Source organism: Crinia signifera, chromosome 2 (genome assembly GCF_055691185.1).
Source record: "Crinia signifera chromosome 2, ASM5569118v1, whole genome shotgun sequence".
In the NCBI taxonomy this organism is placed as follows: domain Eukaryota; kingdom Metazoa; phylum Chordata; class Amphibia; order Anura; family Myobatrachidae; genus Crinia; species Crinia signifera.
The window spans coordinates 188,876,739-188,901,673 of NC_139218.1; the positions used below are offsets into that span (position 1 = coordinate 188,876,739).

At 47.7% G+C, this 24,935-nt stretch overlaps 1 protein-coding gene across 3 annotated transcripts in view; it reads right to left on the minus strand.

The window, feature by feature from the left end:
- The window catches only part of LOC146060320 (uncharacterized), a 267,579-nt gene that overhangs the window by 235,832 nt on the left and 6,812 nt on the right, over window positions 1-24,935 (minus strand). For all 3 annotated transcript variants that reach the window (XM_083173388.1, XM_083173389.1, XM_083173387.1), the window contains exon 2: window positions 17,426-17,513. In XM_083173388.1, the coding sequence (XP_083029514.1) occupies window positions 17,426-17,497 (72 nt within the window). In that variant the 5' untranslated portion in view covers window positions 17,498-17,513. The remainder of the gene's footprint in view (window positions 1-17,425; window positions 17,514-24,935) is intronic.

The following is a 24,935-nucleotide window of genomic DNA, read 5'->3' on the forward strand; positions in this document are numbered from 1 at the left end:
CGCACCCAATCCTGGATGCCAAATCTCCGACCTGCCAGCAGGTTCGACTCCTGAGTCCACCATAGAAGGGACTGGCGTGACTGATGCGACAGAGAAATCCTCTTGTACATCAGGAGATGGGAGCCCGACCATTTTGACAACAGATCCAGTTGGAACACCCTGGTGTGAAAGCGCCCGAACTGAATGGCCTCGAAGGTGGCCACCATTCTGCCCAATAACTGGATGCATTGGTGAACCGTCACCTGAGGTTTTGCCAAAATCCCCATCACCAGGGATTGTATGGCTTCCATCTTCTCCCGGGGGAGGAAAATCCTTTTCACCTCTGTGTCCAGGAACATTCCCAGAAAGAGGATACGCCACGACGGCGTCAAAGAGGACTTGGGGATATTCAGGATCCACCCATGCTCGGATAAAACCTGTCTGGTTCTTGCTATATCCTGTAGCAGGACCTGTTCCGACCTTGCTTTGATCAGCAAGTCGTCCAGGTAGGGGATAATGTTGACCCCCGACCTCCTGAGCAGTACCATCATCTCTGCCATCACCTTCGTGAACACACGCGGCGCTGATGACAGGCCGAATGGCAGCGCTCTGAATTGTAAGTGCAGATCTTTCAGCGCAAACCTCAGGAAAGCCTGATGTGGACCCCAAATTGGTATGTGGAGGTAGGCGTCCTTCACATCCAGCGATGCTAAGAACTCTCCCTCCTCCAGGCTTGCTATTACTGCCCGGAGGGACTCCATCTTGAATTTGTAAACCCTTAAAAAAGGGTTTAGAGACTTTAAATTTAAAATGGGGCGTACCGAGCCGTCCGGCTTCGGCACGAGGAACAGATTGGAGTAGTAACCCCTTCCTTGTTCCTCCAATGGGACAGGTGTGATAACCTGTGACGTCAGTAGGCGTTGTATTGCCTGCTGCAGGTTCACTCGATCTGCCTGTAGGGCCGGCAGACCTGATTTGAAGAACCTGTGAGGGGGAGGTTTTTCGAATTCCAACCTGTAGCCGTTGGTAATAAGATCTCTCACCCAGGAATCCAGGTGAGAGACTGACCATACTTGGCTGAAAGCTGACAGACGACCCCCCACCTCGCAAGTGACTCCAGGGTCGGAACCCGAGTCATGCTGCCGGCTTAGAAGCGGAGGCATTAGCGGCACGATCCTGAGATCCTGTGCTGGCGGGCTTCCTGAACCTGCCACGGCCCCCTCTGGCGGCCGAGCTGGAGCCTCTCACCCTCTGCCTGGGCCTGGAAGGCCGAAAGGACTGAGAAGCCTGAAAGGACTGGGACGCATGGCCCTGAAAGGAACGTTTAGCGTGAGTGGAAGCCGTCGGCAGAAAAGTCGACTTGCCGGCTGTAGCCTTGGATATAAGGTCGTCAAGTTCGCTACCAAATAACTTTTCTCCCTTAAAAGGCAAACTTTCCACACTACGTTTGGACTCTGGATCAGCTACCCACTGTCTTAACCAGAGGGCCCTGCGGCCTGAAACCGCCATTGCGGAAGAGCGAGCGTTTATAGCTCCAAGCTCCTTTTGAGTGTCACACAGGATCTTTGCAGTATCCTGGATATGGCGAAGTCTTTCTCCGACCTGCGCCATTGACATATCGGCCAGCATGCCTTCCTGGATTTGAGAAGCCCATGTATAAATGGACTTTGCCATCCAACAACTGGCGAGGACAGGTCTCTGAGATGCCCCACTCGCTGTGTACATGGACTTAAGGGTAGTATCCAGTTTTTTGTCTGTACTATCCTTTAGGGTTGCTGCCCCTGGAACGGGGAGAACCACCTTCTTGGACAGTCTGGACACTGATGCATCCACAACCGGAGGCTCTTCCCACACCGCTCTAGTGGCGGGATCAAAGGGAAAGTTGGACTTAAACCTTTTAGACAGCTGGAAACGTTTTTCAGGTTGTTTCCAAGCCTCCTTAAACGTCTCATCAAGGTCAACTTGTTCAGGATAAACAATTTGCTGTTTCCTTTGAGACCCAAAAAACGGGTCACCTTCCTGCATGTCTGCTAAGGGAAGGTCTAATACTTCTCTTATTGCTGTAATAAGAGGTTCTGGGCCTCTAAGAGATGACTGTGAATCAGGGATCAGAGCCCCGTCGTCCACATTATCATCTGTGTCGTCACCCGCCTGCAGATCATCATCTGAATCAGGCAACATGGCGGTCGCAGCCCGCTTCCGTGACTGGCCCGTGGTGGTATTGATATTATCCACCCGTGCGGCTAGAACTGTTAAGTCCTGCTGCACCTGTTTGGTCTGCATTGTATTTGCAGCCAATTGCGTTGACACTGCCTGCAGCATGGTTTTAATGCCTGCCGCCCACTCAGGCTCCTGTGAGTCTGATTGAGGAGTACCACTGATCTGAGGTGGAACCCCTGCCCCACTCGTTTGAGTGGACATGCATTCCTCACAAGTAATCTGTGAGGTGGACTTAGGCACAAACTTGCTGCTGCAAATGAGACAGGTTAACTTCCTCACCATGTTGAAGGAATAAGTAACCTTTCTTCCACAAACACACCACAATCACAATGAAATAAATATATATATATATTCAATGTGCAGTGTATAGCAGCTATATATGTGTGAGCTCTATCACTGGAAGTGTGTAGCTTAACAAGCACGTGGGGGAGCGCTCAGATTATACTGAGGAGACCAGCACACCCTGTACAACCTTAACTCCTATGTAGGAGTTGGTACAACGCACAAACACAGTACAGTTAGTGATCAATTAAGCGATCTTAGCGCTAAATACACTTGCTGTTTTCTGCAGATTTCCTCTGTCCAACACCTCAACGCTGAGGAGTGTATCTGGAGACAGTAATGGCGCCCAGGGAGAAGCAGGAAGTAGTGTATGCGCGCTCAGAGCTCTGGCCTCGCTCCGCTGAAGCCCCGCCCCCCTGTGATGGCGCAGGGGCTTCACTGATCTTTATACTGGCGCTGGCTGTCAGTTTTAATGGCGCCCTTACACTGAACAGCGTTTTATAGTGGGATCTGCACTGGTAGCCCAGGGACTGTCACCCCCAGCCAGTCTGTGACAGGGGGTCTGCGCAGCCCCTGTGCAGGGTACCGCGTCTGCCGCCGCCGCCATCTTGCCGCACAATGAGCCGGGGTACCCCACTGTGGGGACCCCGGTTTCTACTCACCACAGACGTCTTCGGACTGTGTCAGGAGTGTGCGGCATGCTGGGGGTGAGTATCACTGCAGCGCAATGCCCGTGAGTACAAACACCCTCTCAGGACAGTGGTCCTGCAGCAGGGACAGCTCGGTACCTTAAGAGGCCTGCAGCTGAACCCTTCTCAACTGACTCCCTCGAAGCAGGGATACTGTGAAGTCCAACACAGTAACCCCAAAATAATAAAAGAAAGTAAACTGAAGACAAACTCTCTGGAGCTCCAGCAGTGTGCATCCTCTCCTGAGGGCACATTTTTCTAAACTGGTTCCTGGGTGGGGAATCAGAGGGGAGGAGCCAGCACACCCAGCTTCAAAGTTATAGATGTGCCTGTCTCCTGCGGATACCCTCTAATACCCAATGTCTTAAGACCATTCCCAGTATCCCATCAAGGACGTTAGTGAAATATAATTTACAGCTCTCCCTAAAATTGAAGAAAAGCGGTCGGGTAGATTCATCTTAGGCTCCTTTATAGGTTGGGAAATAACAGGGACTACTCTTCTAACCTCCTCCTGTGTCTCCACTCGCAGGGACAATTCTACCATCTGCTGCGTGAGGAGACGGACCTGGTCAGAGAGTACTTGAGCTGGGCTCCCTGCCGTGGGATCCATGATGGGTGTAAAGACAAAAACCCTAGCACAACAACTGAGTACAAGGAGATCCTCCAGAACAGCTGGGGATCCTAATATGGCCGGTTATAATGTAAGGATTCTGGGAGTGTCCCCGCCAATCTAACTCCGTTGCCTCTGGCTGGAATCGACGGACGTGTGCAAGGCTAGGCTTCACCTGGGCCCGTCTCGGCTGAAGGGCGAATTAGGTCTGCCCCACTCCGCTACAGGCAGGTCCTAGGTATGGACAACACGTCCGCCGAGGCCAGGAGAGAGCAAGGGGACAACCTAACTAAACACCAGAAACGGGGAACTCCCAGAAACCCCAGGGGAGCAACAATGCTCAGCAGATGACACAAAATGGCAACAATGCCTGAGAGATGTAATATAAAGAAATGGCAACAATGCTTGAGAGATGTTATATAAAGAAATAGCAACAATGCTCAGGAGGTGATATAAAAATGGCAACAATGCTTGAGAGATGTTATATAAAGAAATAGCAACAATGCTTAGAAGAAGATATCAAAAATGGCAACAATGCTTGAAAGATGTAATATAAGAAAATGGCAATAATGCTGAATGAGATGTACAATAAAGATGTACAATAAAGAAGAATGCCAAACAGCAGGAGTCTTCCCCCTGCAGAGACGGCCGGAGCGGAAGTTCGGGGCGTTGCCTAGCAACGTCCCCAAAGCTTCCTGATGATGCGCGTTGGAAGATGGCCGCCGTCCTAGCAGCGCAGACGCTGCCGAGGGACCTGGACGGCGGCGACGCCAGGTACGGCGCCTAACAGCGAATTCACATCTCGGGAAAAAATCAAAATGTCGTCCAAGTACACGACCACGAATTGACCCAAAAAATCACGGAGGACGTCATTAATGAGATCTTGAAAGACGGCAGGGGCGTTGGAAAGACCGAAAGGCATTACTAGGTACTCGTAATGCCCAGATTGAGTACTAAATGCCATCTTCCATTCGTCCCCTTCCTTGATTCGAATAAGATTGTACACACCTCTGAGATCAATCCTGGTAAAGATGGTGGCAGATCTTAATTGATCAAAGATTACCGAAATCAAGGGAAGAGGATATGTGTTTTTCACCGTGATTTTGTTAAGCGCACGGAAAGCAATACAAGGCCTGAGAGAGCCATCTTTCTTTTCTACAAAAAAGAAGCCGGCACTAAGGGGTGATTTTGAGGGTCGGATGAAGCCCTTCTTAAGGCTTTCCTGGACGTATTCTTCCATAGCCTTGGTCTCGGGGATAGACAAGGCATACAACCTCCCATTAGGCAGAGGAGCATGGGGAATTAACTTGATGGCACAGTCGTAGGAACGATGTGGAGGGAGATTGTCTGCTTTTCCCTTCGAGAAGACATCAGAAGAATCCATATAAGAAGAAGGAATCTCGGAAAGAGACATAGCAGCTTGGACCAACGGGATGTGCACACATTGTTCGGAGCAGAAAGGACTCCAACGAGCAATCTCTCCAGAACTCCAATCAATGACCGGGTTATGTTTTACTAACCAAGGATGACCCAAGACGATGGGGACACCCGGACAAGAGGTCAATAAAAATGTAATTTCTTCAGAATGACACAAACCTACGGTAAGCCGCACTAAAGGAGTTTGAAAGGAAATATCCCCGTTGGAAAGCACATTCCCGTCTAAACCCCGCAGGGTGATAAAACCATTGAGTCTGAGAAGGGGAATACCAAGACTACGGGCTAAAGAAATGTCTAAGAAGTTTCCTGCAGCACCACTGTCAATAAAGGCAGTCCCAGAAAAAATATTCTCTTGAAAAGAGATGCAACAAGGAGCTAGTAACGAATCTTGAGAGGAAAAAAGCTGAAGGCCTAAGTGAACCCTCTCCACATTCACTTGGCCTCAGCTTTTACTGGCCTAACTGGACAATTGCGGAGAAGATGCCCTTTGCCTCCACAATATAGGCAAAGGCCGGTACTGAACCGACGGGCTCTTTCTTCAGGGGAGATGCGAGTCGCCCCTATTTGCATGGGTTCTTCGCTGTCCTCGGGAACCAATGGAAGCGGACGTACTTGAGCCCCTCGCTCGGACCTTCGCTCGCATAGGTGGCGGTCAATGCGAATAGCCAACTCCATTAATTTATCTAGAGAGGTGGGCACTGGATACTGGATTAGGCTATCCTTGATGGCATCAGAAAGCCTACAACGGAATTGACTCCATAAAGCAGAGTCATTCCAGCCGCAGTCATTAGACCAACGGCGGAATTCTGTACAGTAAGCCTCCGCTGGGTCTCTTCCCTGTTTAAGGGCCTGGAGATGGGTTTCCGCAGAAGCTTCTCTGTCAGGATCATCGTAGAGTAAGCCCAGGGACGTAAAGAAACTCTCCACCGTCGCCAAGACTGGACTATCGGCCGGGAGACCAAAGGCCCAGGTTTGAGGAACTCCTTGCAGGAGTGACATTACTAAGCCCACTCGCTGGGTTTCTGAACCAGAGGACCGATGTCTTAGTCGAAAATACAGTTTACAACTCTCACGGAAGTTAAAAAAGGCCCTACGATCCCCGGAAAAACGGTCAGGCAAATTAACTTTGGGTTCCAGAACCCCTGGATCTGGAGATCGGATCCTTTGCTCCTGAGTAGCAACTTTCAAAGATAAATCTCGCACCATCTGAGTTAAACCCTGCACCTGGTCTGAAAAAGTCTGAGGAGTGGGATTCATTTCTAAGTCTGCCTGAATGGTTGCTATATAAAAGAAAAATGTATATAACCTCTATGGCCGGTTATAATGTTACGCTGGGTGGCTGGTAGCACGTCAGGCGTGAGCCCGTAGCCGGGACCGCTGGTCAGGATGGCCACAGCGAACCCTACACTCTCTCTGTTGGGTTCCTCTGGCAGATGACTGGCCACTGCGAGAGCTAGTGTTCACCTGTGGCCGCCGCATCCGAAGGAGCGAGTTATGCCCGCTCCACCCACGATGCAGCCAGGTCTTATGTTCGGACAAGTGACCAGCGATCGTCAGAGGTAACACAAGAGGCGACTCTAACTACAGGGCCTAACTGAAATGACACACCCTGACCAAGCCAAGGACGGGGATGCGACCCAGTCGCAAACACAAAGAAGATAACACGGGGAATTACCACCATGCGAAAAAATACTAAACCAAAATAATCCCCAAAACGACAGAGGAACGTAACAGGAGATATGCCCTGCCTAAAAATAAGAAATAAAGAGAAGTACAGAATGAATCCTGTTGCTAACAGAGACCAACAGGGTAGGTCCGAGAACACGGGGACCAAATCTCAAACAAAGAAATGGCTGGGTAGCCAAGGTGTAACATAAGGAAAACAAAAGGTAATAAGCCCCAAAAACAGGGGATAAAGGGTAAAGCTCCTAAAGGAGCACTCACGTGACCCCAGGAGGGGGAGCAGGGTGAACCAAGGCTGGGAAGTACCAGGACTGACACCAGAAGACTCTTGGAAGCAGGGTCTGGAAACAGGCAAGGCGACCAGGATAGCTGAGTGAACAAGCTATAACCGGCGCCATCTTGCCTGTGAGCATCCCTTAAAAGGGATACTACAGCCAATGGGGATATCCCTGCATGACCCAGCCCCCGGCTACTTAGTAGCATCAGGTGGCCGAGCGCGCGTTCCCGGTGTCCCCTGTTGCTAGGCAACCGCTGGGCGGCTGCAGGGGAGCGCCGGGAGCTAATATGCAGATGCCCGCGCCGGGCGGAAGTGATGTCACTCCGGACGCTCGGCTGAGCCGGGCGGAAGCACTGTGTGCACCTCCTGTGCACCCGCCCCCCCCGAGCGTCAGGAACAGCCGGAGAGCCCCTGCAGCAGCGCACCCGCCGGGCGGAAGTACCCGCTGGACGCTCGGCTGAGTCGGGCGGAAGCGTGGTGTGCACCTCCTGTGCACCCGCCCCCGGCCGCCGAGCGTCAGCGCAGGTAACAAACAGGTACCCATGAGTGGTGGGCATTCACATACTTTAGTCTACATAGTATTTCAGCATTAACACGCCACACCAAAAGTGACGTCATTTGCGTGTCACAATGACACGCGGAAGTGATTTGCATTGTTGTGCTTTGGCGCCCTTATGGGTCTCACACCAGGTATATATAGCACTAGGCCAGCAGGGGTTTCCTTGCTGTAGGAACCTGCTGTGTGGTCCACGCTGTGCCTATTCTTTGACAGATGCAATCGATGTCTAACTCCTGACGAAGGTCCTTATTGGACAGAAATGTTAACGTTGAGTATCAATTTTTCTCTTGTTGCATATGAATTATCAAATACAAACTGATTTATCAAACTGATTTTATCTGCATTTACAAAATACTGGAGAGTGCGTCCTTTTTTTTGTCTGAATACATGGACTCTTCCAAGTTCTGGATGTCACCCTAGAAGTTGCTTTCAAGTTGGATGGAGTGCGATCTTGTACTGTACAAATTATATATATATATATATATATATATATATATATATATATATATATATATATATATATATATATATATGTGTATGTGTATATATATATATATATATATATATATATATATACATACACACACACACAAAACATCACTTTAAGTTCACGTTTATTCAATGTATGCACTTAATATCAATTCCCTATATTTTGTATTTATCTGCTTTTGTATTTATATGCTATTGTTATTATCACTATATGTTAGCTGCGTGGAGAAGGGCGGATACATTGTGACACGCAGACTGCCTGAGGGTTGCTAAGACAACCTGGCAGACGCGTACATGCGGAGGAAGTAGACACAGTGACGCGTCTCCTTAGCAACTAACATACACAAGATACCGGCGCTCGGACGCTGCTTACGGATTAGGTCACTGATTCGGACGTCGTTTCCAGTGGGATGGACTCCCACCGGCACGAACAACGTCTGGAGGTATTTAAGGTTAGTGTGGTATGGTTGTATTTTAAGCCTGACGAAAACATTAATTTGTTGAAACGTTGCTGTGTTGCTCTGCACTAAAGATTTGGATTATATTTAAGCTGGAGTGCTGCTTTTTTCTTGTTCCTTGTATACCGCTGCGACGGATTGCGGGCACCCGCTGAAGAAATAGTTTGGAGTGTGGCTGTGCTGAACCATCTTGTGGAATATATATATATATATATATATATGGAGAAATGGGGGGTTTTCAGGGTGCGCTAAAGACCTTATATGATTGAACTGTACAATTCAAATGACAGTAAAAAAAAGGATTTTGGGTACCTACCGGTAAATCCTTTTCTCGTAGGCCATATGGGATACTGGGTTCACTACTATGGGGATTGAGACCTCCGCAGGAGAGACAGGCACATAAAAAAACTTTCAGTGTGGGTGCACTGGCTCCTCCCCTCAATCTCCCTCCACTAGTCAGTTAATGCAAAAACTGTGCCGAAGGAGAGCATGTGAGGAGTATGTGATAATGTATTGTGGTGAGATTCATCCAGCACACCCAAACGAAACAAAAACATATAAAAGGTGAGTCCTAACAACTTCAGAGGACACCTGTAACTAGAAAAAAAGTCTATAGACATATCCATCCTATAGAGAACAAGGCAACAAGCCTAACAATGAAGTAGGATCTGACAGCAGAAAAGCTGCACCGAGGCGGGCTCCCAGTATCCCATATGGACTACGAGAAAAGGATTTACCGGTAGGTACCCAAAATCCTATTTTCTCTACCGTCCAATGGGATACTGGGTTCACTACTATGGGGAGGTCCCAAAGCTACCAGAACGGGAGGGAACGTGCGGAGTCTGCAGTAGAACCGCATTCCCGAACTGGGAATCCTCCCTGGCCAGGGTGTCAAACTTATAGAACTTCACAAATGTGTGTTGCCCTGACCAAGTTGCTGCCCTGCAGAGTTGCATTGCCGACACCCCTCGAGCCGCTGCCCAAGAGGTACCTACAGACCTGGTTGAATGAGCCTTTACTGAAAAGGGAAGCGATAAACCAGCTGATGCATAAGCCTGTTGGATAGTACATCTTATCCACCTGGCAATGGTACGCGTTGAAGCAGGTAAACCCTTCTTCTGCGCATCATAAAGCACAAAAAGGCTGTCCGTTTTCCGGATCCTAGCTGTGCGCTTGACATACCCCCTAAGGGTGAGGACCACATCCAAAGAATCTGGTATATCCAGGTGTGCCGCGCTAGAAGGGACCACGATAGGTTGGTTTAGGTGAAAACCTGACACCACCTTTGGAAGGAATTGTGGTCTAGTCCTGAGCTCCGCCCTATCGTTGTGGAACACAAGGTAAGGGCTGCGACATGATAAGGCCCCTAGCTCGGACACCCTCCTGGCCGAAGCTAGAGCCAGCAGAACAACAGTCTTCCAAGTGAGGTGTCGTAGCTCAGACTCCTCCAGTGGAACAAACCGGGCTGATTTTAAGAAAGAAAGGACTACCTCCAAATCCCATGGTGCAGTGGGAGGCACAAAGGGGGGCTGGATCCTTAGAACACCCTGTAAGAAGGTTTGCACTTCCGGCAAGGCCGCAACCTTTCTCTGGAAAAACACAGACAGCGCGGAGATTTGGACCTTTAAGGAACCCAATCTGAGTCCCTTATCCAACCCAGCCTGAAGGAAGCGTAGCAGGTTGTTTAAACGAAAACTGGCCGGAGGCAAGTCATTCTTCTCGCACCAGGCAATATATCTTCGCCATATTACATGATAATGAGAAGCTGTCACCGGCTTCCTGGCTTTGATCATTGTAGTGACGACAGAGGGATGGAGACCCTTGTGGACTAAGATCTGCCGCTCAACCTCCAGGCCGTTAAACGTAGCCGCTGTAAGTCCTGAAAGACAAACGGGCCCTGGAGGAGCAGGTCTTTTCTTAGGGGCAGACGCCACGGGTCTTCCACTAGCATGGCCTGAATGTCCCCGTACCAGGCCCTTCTTGGCCAATCTGGTGCCACCAGTATGGCCTCCGTCCCCTGATGCCGGAGCCGCTTTAGCACCCGAGCCAACAATGGGAGAGGTGGGAACAGGTACACCAATTGGAAATCCCAGGTCCAGGTGAGAGCGTCCACCGCTATCGCCCCTGGGTCTCTGGTCCGTGCACAGTACATCGCTACCTTGTGGTTCAGTCGTGAAGCCATCAGGTCGATCTGAGGGAGCCCCCACAGATCCACTATGGCATCGAACACTTGAGTGTGAAGGCCCCACTCTCCCGGGTGAAGATCGTGACGACTCAGGAAGTCCGCCTCCCAATTGTCGACCCCCTGGATAAAAATGGCAGACAGGGCCTGGACATTCTGTTCCGCCCAGGACAGAATCTTTGACGCTTCTCTCATGCAAGGCATGCTCTTGGTACCACCCTGCCGGTTTATATAGGCCACAGTGGTGGCATTGTCTGACTGGACCTGGATCGCCTTGCCCTGTAACAATGGAGCTGCCTGCAACAGGGCATAGTAGACCGCCCTCAACTCCAGCTTGTTGATATGAAGGCCTGACTCCAGTGGAGACCATCGACCCTGGAGGCGGACTCCCTGTGTCACAGCCCCCCAGCCCCTTAGGCTGGCGTCCGTGGTTACCAGAATCCAGTCCTGGATCTGGAACCGTCTGCCTGCCAACAGATTGGATGAATCTAGCCACCACTGTAGCGAGATCCTGGTTCTTGTTGCAAGGCCAATCCTTCTGCGCGTCTGCAGGGGGGAGCCGGACCATTTTGTCAGAATATCCAATTGAAGGACCCTGGAGTGGAAACGGCCAAATTGTATTGCTTCGAATGAAGCCACCATCTTGCCTAGAAGCCGGAGGCAAAGATGGATCTGTACCAGAGGAGACTGTAGGACCTCCCTGACCAGCTGTTGTATTGCACTGACCTTTTCCATCGGCAGAAAGACTTTTTGTTCCGATGTATCCAGGATCATGCCCAAGAAAATCATCCTCTGGGTCGGAACCAGCGATGATTTGGACATGTTCAGGATCCACCCGTGGTCTCTTAGCACCTGTATGGACAGATTGAGAGCACTGCTTAAAGCCTCTGCCGACCCTGCCTTTATTAGCAGGTCGTCCAGGTATGGCACGACATTCACCCTTCGAAGCCTGAGTAGTGACATCATTTCCGCCATTACCTTTGTGAAAACCCGCGGGGCAGTTGACAAGCCGAAAGGCAAGGCCCGGAATTGGTAATGGTCGTTCCCCAAGGCAAACCTGAGATAGATTTGGTGTGGGAGCCAGATGGGGATGTGTAAATAGGCGTCCTTGACGTATATAGAGGCCAAGAACTCCCCTCTCTCTAGACTGGCGATCACGGAGCGCAAGGACTCCATCCTGAACTTGAACACACGCAGGATGGGGTTCAGTGACTTTAGATTCAGGATGGGCCTTACTGAGCCGTCTGGCTACGGTACCAGGAATAAGTTGGAATAATATCCCTGGCCCTGCTCCGTGCTTGGCACCGGTACAATTACCTGAGACTGAAGCAGCCTGGTAATGGCCCCCTGAAGGAGAACCTGATCCTCCTGGGATGCTGGAAGGGCCGACCTGAAGTATCTTCTGGGAGGGGGTTTGTCGAATTCCAGCCTGTAACCTAGAGAAATGAGACCCCTGGCCCAGGAATCCAGACCAGAGGCGTCCCACACATGGCTGAAATGCAACAATGCCCTCCCACCGCTAGAGAGTCTCGTGGCGGGAAAACCCCGTCATGCTGCAGGCTTAGAGGAAGCTGCGGCATTTGGACGGTCCTGGGTGCTGGAGGTGTTAGGCTTCCTAAACTTGCCTCTCGTGCCTCTGTTGGCATTGGAGGCGCCCCTAGCCTTAGGCGAAACCTGTTCCCACGAAAGGACTGCTGGGAAGTACCTGTAAAGGTACGCTTTGCAACCGTGGGAGGTGATGGAAGGAAGGTAGATTTCCCTGCCGTGGCCTTGGAAATCCAACCGTCTAATTCACTCCCAAAAAGCCATTCTCCTGTAAAGGGAATACCCTCCACACTCTTCTTTGAATCTACATCCGCAGACCACTGACGTAGCCACAAGGCCCGTCTGGCTGAAACCGCCATGGCTGAATTGCGCGCGTTTATTGCGCCCAATTCCTTTTGCGCCTCGCACAGGATCTTAGCGGTATCCTGAATGTGACGCAGGCTGTCGCCTATCTGGGCCACAGTCATGTCACCCAACAACCCTTCCTGAATCTGGGTTGACCAGGTATGAATGGCCTTAGCCATCCAGCAGCTGGCTAAAACTGGGCGCTGGGAGGCCCCACTAGCCGTATATATGGACTTGAGGGTAGCTTCCAGCCTCCTGTCCGCCCCGTCCTTAAGGGTGGATACACCTGGGACTGGTAGCAACACCTTTTTAGAAAGGCGGGAGACAGATGAGTCCACTACCGGTGGCTCCTCCCACTTCTTCCTGCCCAAAGGTTCAAAAGGATAAGCATTTGTGAACCGCTTTGAAAGAGTAAACCTCTTATCAGGGTTTTGCCATGCAGCCCTGAAAACAGTTTCTAACTCCGCCTGCTCAGGGAAGTACACTGGCTGTTTCCTCTGAGTCATGAAGAAAGGATCTCCTTCTGCGGATGCCTCCACTGGGAGATCTAAAACATCCCTGATGGCCCTGATAAGCGGTTCAGGACCATGCACTGCTGCCTCAGGGTCTGGTTCCTGCAGAACCTGCTCCTCACCCTCCTCCAGTATGTCCTCATCATCATCATCTGAATCAGGGGCCATCGCAGTAGCCGGCCTTTTTTGAGGCTGTGCGGGAGGAGGAGGTACATTAAGGGTATGAAGAATATCCACCCTGGCAGCTAACATGGACAATTCCCTCTGAACCCTCTGCGTTTGCTGAGTGTTAGTGGAAAGCTGTGAAGCCACAGAATCCAACAAAGTCTTTATGTTGGAGGCCCAAACAGGCTCCTGCTCGTCAGCCTGAGACGGCCCCACAAGCTGTGGGGGCACCCCACTGATCTGAGTGTCAGCACTACTGGGCTGTGGTGACATACAAGCCTCACAAGTAACCTGGGACTGTGATTTGGGCACAAACTTGGTGCTACACACCATACAAGTGAACCTTTTCACCATGATGAGACAGTACTACAGTGTACAGCAGTACAACACAACCCCCACGCAGTCACACACGTGCACACACCACACCGCTGGATGTAAAACAGACTATGTGCTTGTTTTATGTGTGTCCTGTAACTAATCAGTGGGGGAAAAAACAGAGCAATTGGGGAACCAAGTGCACCCTTAACCTGAACTCACAGATCTGGGTGAGCTGGTAACGCTAAACACAGTGATATAAACAACACAGTGTCTAAATAAGCCAGATAGCGCAGCAGCCGTGCTGCAAGGACCCGGATCCACCACGCCAGTGAGGAGCCCTCTGTAATGGAGTCTGGCAGCGTGTGAAGAAGCAGGAAGTGACAGCGTGCGCCCAGCAGAGCTTGGTCCCGCTCTGAGTGAAGCCCCGCCCCCCTGTACACGGAGCTGGCGCTTCCATAAATTTATACTGACATATTAATATATAATAAAGGTGTAATATTATATACATATAACCTGAGGGATGTCCCTGGTGGTCCAGCGGCAGCACCCCTATCCCCTCATTAACTTAAGCTTTGAAGTCACAGCTCAATATTAGCAAGTGACACTTTTTTTGTATATGGCCAATGTTGGGCCATTTTAGTCACGATGCAATTGACATATTGTATAATGTAACAGTTTTGTACTAAATGGATAATACCTATGTTTTGAACCCGTAAAATCGACCAGCAGGCATTCAAGATTGGATTTCATATGTTTATACCTAATTCATGCCAGCTCGGCAGTAATCATCCTATAGCTGTATGTTTGGTAGCTTAAAAATTCTCTTCAGCTAATTGGATATACATTTCATTTCCATTATCAGATACCTTTTGCACATCAAGAATTTTATTTCCATACTCATATGCACTACGGCTGGTGGTATGTATTGTCTACTTAAATCTGTCCCCCCTTTTTCTGATGTCTTCGGTCAAATTGATGTTATATTGAGGATTCTATTGGTTCCAATTGTAGGACACCACGTCCATTTCTGTAAACCCATCGAGTCTCTACAGCCAAAATATTGTGCCTAGTAGTATCCTAGCGTTCGACCATTTTTTTGGTATGTGATCCAAAAGGATCTATTTGTTCCAAATATAATCTCCGTCCTTCTATCCTACACCTGCCGCTCTCTTTCTTTTATATTTTATTTTCCAGCTAACTTTTTTTTAAAAATTGAAAAAAGTGTTTTTACTTATCAAGAATGCTGTATTGATTTTTTTATGTATTGTAACTTACAGTTTGACCATCGTATTGTACCATGCCCCTGAGGAAGTCGTGTGAACGACGAAACGCGTTGGGCTTAACTGACGTTTATGGACATCCGTCTACTGTTTAATTGTACAAATTGTTGTCATACCATCGGTTCACAGTAACTGTAATCGGACCTTGTTTATATACTGCTACGCTCCTGTGAGCAACCTTTTAATAAATTGTTTTTTACTGTCATTTAAATTGTACAGTTCAATCATATAAGGTCTTTAGCGCACCCTGAAAACCCCCCATTTCTCCATTTCTTTAACCGGGTCCCATCTAACAGGGGATCCTTTCAGGGTTGCAGCTCTTTTCATTACTCCCATTGAGCGCACTGTGTGGCCCCCCCTTTGCCATTTCCCATATATATATATATATATATATATATATATATATATATATATATATATATATATATATATATATATATATATATATATATACACACACACAAAACATCAGCTCAGAATACAAGGTGATCCTTCCACTACAGCCACACTCTTATCTATTGGATTGATTCCCAGACCTTCGTGGATATATATATATATATATATATATATATATATATATATATATATACACACACACAGGGGAGATTCGGCGGCACTCGCTCCAACAGAAACTGACTCCAAAGAATCAATTGTATGACATGTTTCGGTTTAATACCGTCCTCAGGTATCTGAGGACGGTATTAAACCGAAACATGTCATACAAATGATTCTTTGGAGTCAGTTTCTGTTGGAGCGAGTGCCGCCGAATCTCCCCTGTATATTATTGCATCTGCGCTGCGGAGGGCACCGCATCTGTTGCTTTGTGACAGTGACATTGAGAGTGCTGGTTATCTACATCGGAATATATATATATATCTAATATATATAGATATATATACACACACACACATATAAATAATCTAGAAGATAGATCAACATGGTCTGGAACAACACCATATAGTGGCAGCACGGACGGTGTAATGGTTAGCATTACTGCCTCACAGCGCTGAGGTGATGGGTTTGATTCCCATCATGGCCCTAACTGTGCAGAATTTGTATATTCTCCCTGTGTTTGCGTGGGTTTCCTCCGGGTACTCTGGTTTCCTCCCACAATCCAAAAATATACTGGTAGGTAAATTTGCTTCCATCAAAATTAACCCTAGAATGCCTGTGTGTGTGTACACATGTGGTAGGGAATATAGATTGTAAGCTCCACTGGGGCAGGGACTGATGTGAATGGTCAAATATACTCTGTAAAGCGCTGCACCCATCTATAAAGGAGAAGGGGGTGTACTTTACTTCAGAAGCTATGCTAGCTGGCATTGTGACAGCCAAAGGCAAGGAATCACTAATAATTGCACACCATGGTTAGTGGTTTAGCGTGACTTGGCGGCATCAATATGGAAGTGCAATGGCTGAAGGTTTGGGTAATCTGGATGATTATTTTCTATCCATCCATGCATAAACTGTTTAGGTATGGTATTCTTTTAGACTCCATTTTGCAGGCATGTCCAGACCACGTTTAATGCTGTCTTTTTAATATAGGATTTAATGGTGGGTTGGTCTTGGAACAGTTTTCGGAAGTTTTCATTTCTCCTGCAGTCTGTGAGTTTTACTTGTACTGTGTTTTATAAGGACCTCACACAGAAAAGTTCCAGTCTCGTTAGGTCGTATTAAAAGACTTGTCCATGATTCTGTCCCAAGTAAATACTGACTGCATTATTTTTACGTTGCAATTTAGATTTCAGTTTCAACACACCCCACCAAAATCTAACTCTCTCTGCACGTTTTTGCCCATTTTGAGAACAAATTTATACTGCGATCAGGTCTATAAGGGCCATTGTCTGCTCTTCCATGGTGTCAGCCTCCCAGCTCTTATATATACTGCATGAAGTCAAGATGTAGCCTACTACTACTTACTCCGGCAGCTGAGTAGAGTCCCAGGAGCTGGATCTGCAGTTTGCAGGTGCACCTATGTGATCTTAGCAGTCCCACGCACCACCTATTGATAAGAGCCAAATTTGGTACTAGCTATAGCAGTAGTAGTAATTATTATTATTTATTTATAGCGCTTTCCTTTAATATAATTCAAAGTGTATCACTATGCAAATAAATATCAATATCTATAACTAGTATTATGAACCTCTAATTTTCCAGGTTGTGAAGTGTTCCAGCTGAAGTCAGAGTTCATTTAAAACCCTATTTTACTCAAACCCCCTTCCATGTCTCTCACTTCGCCCCAATGTCCTACCACCGCTCAGAATGGCATGAAATGTAATGTTTATGCATATGCCAGGTGAGGTGGTCTGAGTGGCATTTGTTGGTGTATGTGGAAGAAGCAACTTAAATCCACATTGTAGTCGACCACATCAGTACAAAATAAGTTGGTGCTTACCTTTTTAAAGATTTCATTCATCCGTTTCAGAAACCTCTCCCGATGTCTTTGAACTGATGCAGCTTTAACCATATTTAATATTCAGAGTCTAATGCAGAAACACAAACAAAGCTAAAATTAACATCCAAGTCCCATGCTGCAGAGTATTTCTAAATCCAATCTATTGGTGTGTACACACAGTGCGATTTGGCCTATTGATTTTGACTATCTAGTCAAAATCGATAGCAAGTTAGTGTAAATCGTACCGTGTTTTGCCCGCACCCGATACCAATGCACGACCCTGTGGCATCAGAATCGAATGTAGAAATAGACAGTGCAGCACAGTCTATATCTACTATGTCGGAACAAGGGCCCCCGCTAACCCCAGTGATGTCCCTCCCTGCCAGCTGATGCCGTCACCTTGCACCGCATGTACACACCATAACAGTGCATTTTTACGAAATATCCCTCGCAGAACAAGTTAAATTATTAAAGGAATTATCAGAGGAAATTTAAAATGTGCATTCTTTAGAGTTATCCAGACTGATGATTTCACTCTCTTGATCTGTGAGATACTGCTCTCTCCTGGCTATCTTCATACCTCTCTCCTTCTAGGTCTCCTCTCATGACTCCACCTCTCCTGTACCTCCACTGACAGTAGGTGTCTCCCAAGGCTCTATTCTTGGGTTTCTTCTTTTCTCTCTATACATTCTCTTTAGGCATGCTCATTCACCCTCCATTATCATCTCTATGCTCATATCTACCTCTCCTCTCCTGATCTCTCTCCTCACTTATATTTCCAACTATCTCTTCTAGGATGTCCCAGTGCTTTCTTAAACATGTTTAGTCTGAGATGATCATCTTCCTACCCTCCCGCATTACTTCACCTTCCACAATTATACTAACTATTGATTGAACAACTTTCCTCTCTAGCCACCATGTACACTGCCTTGGTTTTGCTCTTGACTCCTCACTCTCCTTTAAACTACACATTTAAACCTCCCATAGTCCCATCGTTTCCACCTCAAAAATATTTCCAGAATCAGACCCTTTCTCAACCAGGATGCTACAAAGACCCTCATCCACTCACTAGTCATCTCCAGGCTGGACTACTGTAATCTCCTCCTTTCTCTCCAAACACCCTCTTTCCACTCCAATCTACTGTACCCTCAATGCTGCTACCCAGTTCATCTTTCTCTCCAGACATACTATGTCCACCTCCCCTCTCTTACAAGCCCTTTCCCTTTAGAATACAAATAAAACTCCTCATGCCCACTTATAAAGCCCTCAACCATTCCTCTCCCATTTTACATATCTGACCTTATATCTCTTTACACTCCCACCCACCATCTCCACTCCACAAATACACTCTGCCTCTCCTGCCAACTGGTTACTTCCTCCCATTCCTGCCTCCAAGATTTTGGCCGCGGTGTTCCTATTTTCTACCTTTTTTGTATATTTATATCAGACTCTGCACCCTTATTAAACTTTAATCAGTCTCTTAAGACCCACTTCTTTAATAAAACCAGCCATCTCTCATCCTAACCTTCTGTTTATGCTTACTTCTGCAGCTTCTGTGTCACTCCTGTCTGTCTGCCCCTCCCCTTTAGAATGTAAGCTGCCATTCAACTCAGCGAATTGAAAAAAACGAATGCACCAGAAGGAGAGTTCAATGTTTAATTTTGCTTCATGAAATGCCATCAAGATACCCTAATGACATTTCGTGAAGCAAGACAAAACACGAAAACTTCTGGTGTATTCGGTTTTTTTTTTCAAATCTCTGAGTGCCGCGCCTATTGTAAGTTGTATATTTCCATTGGATATATGGAAGTGGGGGCACCAGAGTAATTTGATTTGATTGAAATAGTGCCGGGTCTGCCACGATATATATGTACAGTGATCCCCGGCACTCTGTTGTAGCCCTGACCTGAGCAATCTTGCTCCAGGTGACTTTCCCAGAGGTGGGTGCCTCTCACATAAGACCCATAGTAAAAAGAATGGCACTCAGGAGTCTTTAAACAAAGTGCAAAAAGATTGTGCTGTATTTAAATATCCAGCCGTCTAAGTTTAGTTGAACGTATCCCCTTCCTTGGTCCTGAGGGAGGGGAAACGTTCCTCGAAACGTAGACTGCTGGATATGTAAATACAGCACAATCTTTTTCAATTTATTCAAAGACTCCAGAGTGCCATTCTTTTTACTATGGGTTATATAATATACACTTTACATTATAAAGAAAATGAAGAATATTATATGAATCCATAGGTGCAAAAGCAGGTAGCAGCAGCTGTTCCGACAGCTGTTTCAACTGGTCTGTGACAGTTTTCATCAGGGCACATTAAAATAATTTTCTTCAAAATTGAGTGCCGGTTCTCAATCTTTCCACGTCATGGGGGTAAGTGTATATTGTGTTTGCCTTTATGGACCTGGCACTGGGACCAGAAGAGTAATTATTGGAATGCCACCCTGTGACCCCACTGCTAACTATAATACCCCTAGGTAAAAGCTTTCTAACAGGAGAATTTAGAAAAAAATACAAAATTAGCTAAATTGTGTTTATATGTCATCCTTTTGTTCAATTATGTGGTGACAGACAGAATTTATTTCGATTTGCAACCACAAGCACTAGTTTTGCCTGTTAGATTGACCATAAATTATTTGAATTGGTCCTGTTCCATAGCACACAGGGCCTTATTCTATTTCACTCTTTCTGACAAAATCCTTCTTAGATGGACAAAACCATGTGCACTGCAGGGGGGCAGATGCAACATGTGCAGATAGAATTAAATTTAGGTGAGTTGTTTTATTCCTGTGCAGGGTAAATACTGGCTGCTTTATTTTTACACTGCAATATAGATCTCACTTTGAAGTAAAACCCTACCCAAATCGAATTCTCTCTGCACAAGTTACATCTGCACCACCTGCAGTGCACATGGTTTGTCCATCTCAAACCATGGTCTAGAGGTAATAATGGCCCTTTCTACTCCAATTGAAGTAGGATTCCGACTGTCCACACAATAGTGGTGCCACATTACACCACAGCCCCTTATACACACTGCAAAACAACAAAGCCCCTTATAAACGTAACACTGTCTGTTCATACTGTTATGCTGGGTACACACTAGACAATATCACTAACGATTATAGTAATATAGTGCATACACACTGAACGATGTCATCATGTCACCGCTCAGAACATGCAGTCATTGACGTAATTAAAATTGAGCTGCATGTACAGACGACAGAAAACCACAGAAGTGTGCATCATTATTGATACTGAGTGTAGACTGGATGATATCACAAACTAGAACATTTAGAAGGGCCAAAATTAGCTATATTGCTTGTAATATCGCTTAGTGTGGAGATGGGTCGTTGACAGGGCCGGATTTAGGGGTCATGGCACCCCTAGGCACAACGTTTTTGGCCACCCCCCTCCCCACAAAAAAGCATATACTGTACAGGGTCTAGGGGCGCACTGACATACACACACTGTACAGGGTATAGTGGCACACTGACATACACACACACTGTACAGGGTATATGGGCACACTGACATACACACACTGTATAGGGTATAGGGGCACACTGACATACACACACTGTACACGGTATAGGGGCACACTGACATACACACACACTGTACAGGGTATAGGGGCACACTGACATACACACACTGTATAGGGTATAGGGGCACACTGACATACACACACACACACTGTACACGGTATAGGGGCACACTGACATACACACACACACACTTATTGTACACGCACATTGACACACACAGGGACCAGAAGCCTGACACCCCCCTCCTCCAAAAAGGAACAGTACCCGCTGATCTGCCCTGTGGGTGCCCCTGGAGGAGCGTCTCTGGTGGCTGGGGGGGACGTCTCCAGTGGGCAGGGGGAGAGCGTCTCCAGTGGGCAGAGCGTCTCATCTCCGGTGGCCAGGAGGGGAACGGGAGCCAGCGACCTCTGATGTACCTTCGGTAGTTACCCCAGTGGCTGCCGTATATATATATATATATATATATACACATCGGTGGTCTGGCACTCCTAATAATGAAAACAGCAATGTCCCGGGTGCCCTCACAAGTAAATAATATAGACGTGCAGAGGTGCGGCACTCCTGGTATAAATGAAGACTCGTAATCGGGAAATTTCCACAACGTTTCAGTTCATTAGAACTTTTTTCAAGTGTACCACTTGAAAAAAGTTCTAATGAACTGAAACGTTGTGGAAATTTCCCGATTACGAGTCTTCATTTATACCAGGAGTGCCGCACCTCTGCACGTCTATATATATATATATATATATATATATATATATATATATATATATATATATATATATATATATATATATATATATATATATACACACACACACACACATATACACACATTATTTTAGATATTTATATATTTCAGTAAAATTAAACTTAAGCCCAGCTGAATATTTTTTTTAAAGCAGTCTGGACTGCTCACTGTACAGAGCTGGAGGGAGGCCAGGAGGTGAAGGATTAAGCACACTGCAGGGACGGGTGCGCCGCTCGGCTCAGCAGCAGCTGTGCAGCCCATTGAATACACAGCAGCCAACAGGGGGATGCAGTCAATTTGCCGGCGGTCGGGATCCCGACACTGGAATCCCGACCGCCGAAATCCCGAAACTTTCTCCCTCCGTGGGTGTCCACGACACCCATAGAGGGAGAATAAAATAGCGTGCCGAGCGTAGCGAGGCACCGGGCCCGCTGCGTGGTGAGCGCAGCGAGCCCGCAAGGGGGGACGCTCCACGTCCCCCCCATGTCGGGATTCCAGTGTCGGGATTCCGACCGCCGGCATTACGTATCGGACCCCCAACAGGCTGTGTGTATAAAAAAGCCAATGGGTGCCGACGGCAGAGAGCCTGAGCTGAGCCAGTGAGTGCACTGAGCACAGCGGAGCCTTCCAGACACCCAGCAGGACCGATGGTGATGTATTGTGCATGGCCGAGCAAACAGGCAGTGCTGCAGCCGACATAAGCTGAATCATGTCGGCAGCGCTCGTCACTCGCCATGCTGCAGCCTGTCACTGTATCATTTAACAGATTGTCAGCCTGCCGCGCCGCCCCTAATTGGTGCCGCCCCTAGGCCCATGCCTAGTCACAAATCCGGCCCTGGTCGTTCAGCCAACCAAATTAAAGTCGACATGCATTGGGTCGACTACTGAAAGTCGACAGGGCTTAGGTCGACATAGTAAAGAGGTCGACAGTCAAAAAGGCGACATGAGTTTTTCCCTTTTTATTTGTACTGAATGTCAACATGGACATTGTATTGGTGCGCTGCTGCGCTCGCCATGCTTCGTGCATGGCGCTTCGCTTCACTATTCTTATCTCCCTCCACCTTTTATGTGTCCACCTAAGCCCGGTCGACCTTCAGTGGTTGATCTAACAACCATATAACCTTAAGGTGCCCGTACACTGAGGCGATTTGGTCCAATTTCGGCCGATTGCAACCAAATGACCCATTAAATCGGACCAAATCGTCTCTCCCTGACATGCAATCGGGTCCGACGCGCGGCCCTGCGTGCATCGGACCTGACCGCGTGGTTGGATGGGCTGGCCGTCCAACCACCCATTCTGGGACCTCCCTCCTGGCGGCAAGCAGGGACACACGATCCATCACAACGGACCACATGCAGGCTGTCGGGTGTCCGTACACTGTTGCGAGACATCGCAGCAGTATGGGCACCTTTAGTGTGTACCCAGATTTGCTGTTTCTGTTCAAGCTGTTTGTAAATTTGCACTGACACAGTGTATTGGTATTGGCTTCATGAGTTATGGTATATTATGTCCCTTTCAGACCGCACTTTGTAAACGGTATATTGCCGTTTTTTTACCGTTTTAAAACGGTAATCTGTGCGGTCTGAAAGGTGCAGGACCACTTAACCGGTACCGTTTTTTCTAACCGGTTAAAATGCAGGGTCCTACCTGTTTCAGAACCGGTATTTTAGGCTCAAAATCGGGTCTGAAACGGTATTTAGGACCCAGCCAATAAGCTGGGTCCTAAATTCAGCGCAGTGAATATTTAATGAGCGCTCATTAAATATTCACAGTACTGGAGCCGCCCCGCGCCCCCCCCCCATTGGAAAATGGCTGCCCCCATACGAAAGACAGTTTTTTTTAAACAGGTTTTCCTATGGGGCAGCCATTTTCTGAAAGACACTTTTTTCATAAGTGCTTCCGACCATACTAAACTGCAGTGCCGGGATCCACAACGGAGGTACCGGCTGCACGGGGGGTAGGTCGACACGGGTGGGAAGCGTCGACACGCGCGGGGTCGACACGCGCGCGGGGGGGAGCTGCACGGAGGGGAGGGCTGAAGGCTGCACTGGCTGTGACCCTGTATTTGGAAAGTTTCCAAAAACGGGTCTGCCAGTGTCAAAAAATCGGCACTTAAACGGTAATATACCGTTTAAGAGCTGCGGTGTGAAAAGGGTTTTATCTGGCAGACCCGTTTTTGGAAACGTTTTCTAATACAGGGTCAAAGCCAGTTATGCGGTCTGAAAGCAGCATTAGTGTTCATTCTAGCACCCACCATCTTTGAAAACCCATGCAGTTCCTCTTCCCTGGATATAAAAGAGGGGTCAGGTGTGAAAGCACCTGTTGGGGCGTCTGTACGTGTTGTTTTGCCAAGCAGCAACCAAAAGAGAGGGAGTGTCAGTCCCTATATGAAGGCACAAATATACAAGTTATTGGTTGCGCTAAATTGATGACAAGGACAAAGGTATTTGCAATAAAAGGGTGTACATTTATTAATGAAAAACACACTTACAAAATACTGTATAATAAAAGATTATATATATATATATATATACATACACGATATATGTTGTAAAATGCTGCATCCGGAATAATGATGTTAGGATAACGTCACCTTATTTTGGAAATGTGCTGAGTCCTGCTTTATGGGCCCAAAAGCTTAGATGGGATATTGTGCTTCCTCCAGTTGGGTGATGGGGGTGGCGTGCCTCCCGTCCTTTTGGAATATCTGAAGCAGCGTAGATGTCCACTTTCTATGGCAGGTCTTTAAAGAGGTGGCTTTCCTCCAGAGTATAGTGCCGTGCCCGATTGCCGGAGGGATCGCGGGATGATCAGGCTCCCTCTCCCTGGAAGTCCCAGTGAACTTTGCTCAGGAAAAAAACGTGCAGTGGGAATCACCAGCTCTGAATGGCCCAGAAACCGCCGCTAATGTGCTGGAGATGCTGATTCCGTACGCTGAGGAGATAGGCTGCGGTATAACTCAGGAGTCAGGAATAACGCACACTCAGCAGCTGCTGAGCGTGCGTTATTCCTGACTCCTGAGTTATACCGCAGGCTAACGCACACTCAGCAGCTGCTGAGTGTGCGTTATTCCTGACTCCTGAGTTATCTCCTCAGCGTGCGGAATCAGCATCTCCAGCGCATTAGCGGCGGTTTCTGGGCCATTCGGAGCTGGTGATTCCCACTGCACGTTTTTTTTCCTGAGCAAAGTTCACTGGGACTTGCAGGGAGAGGC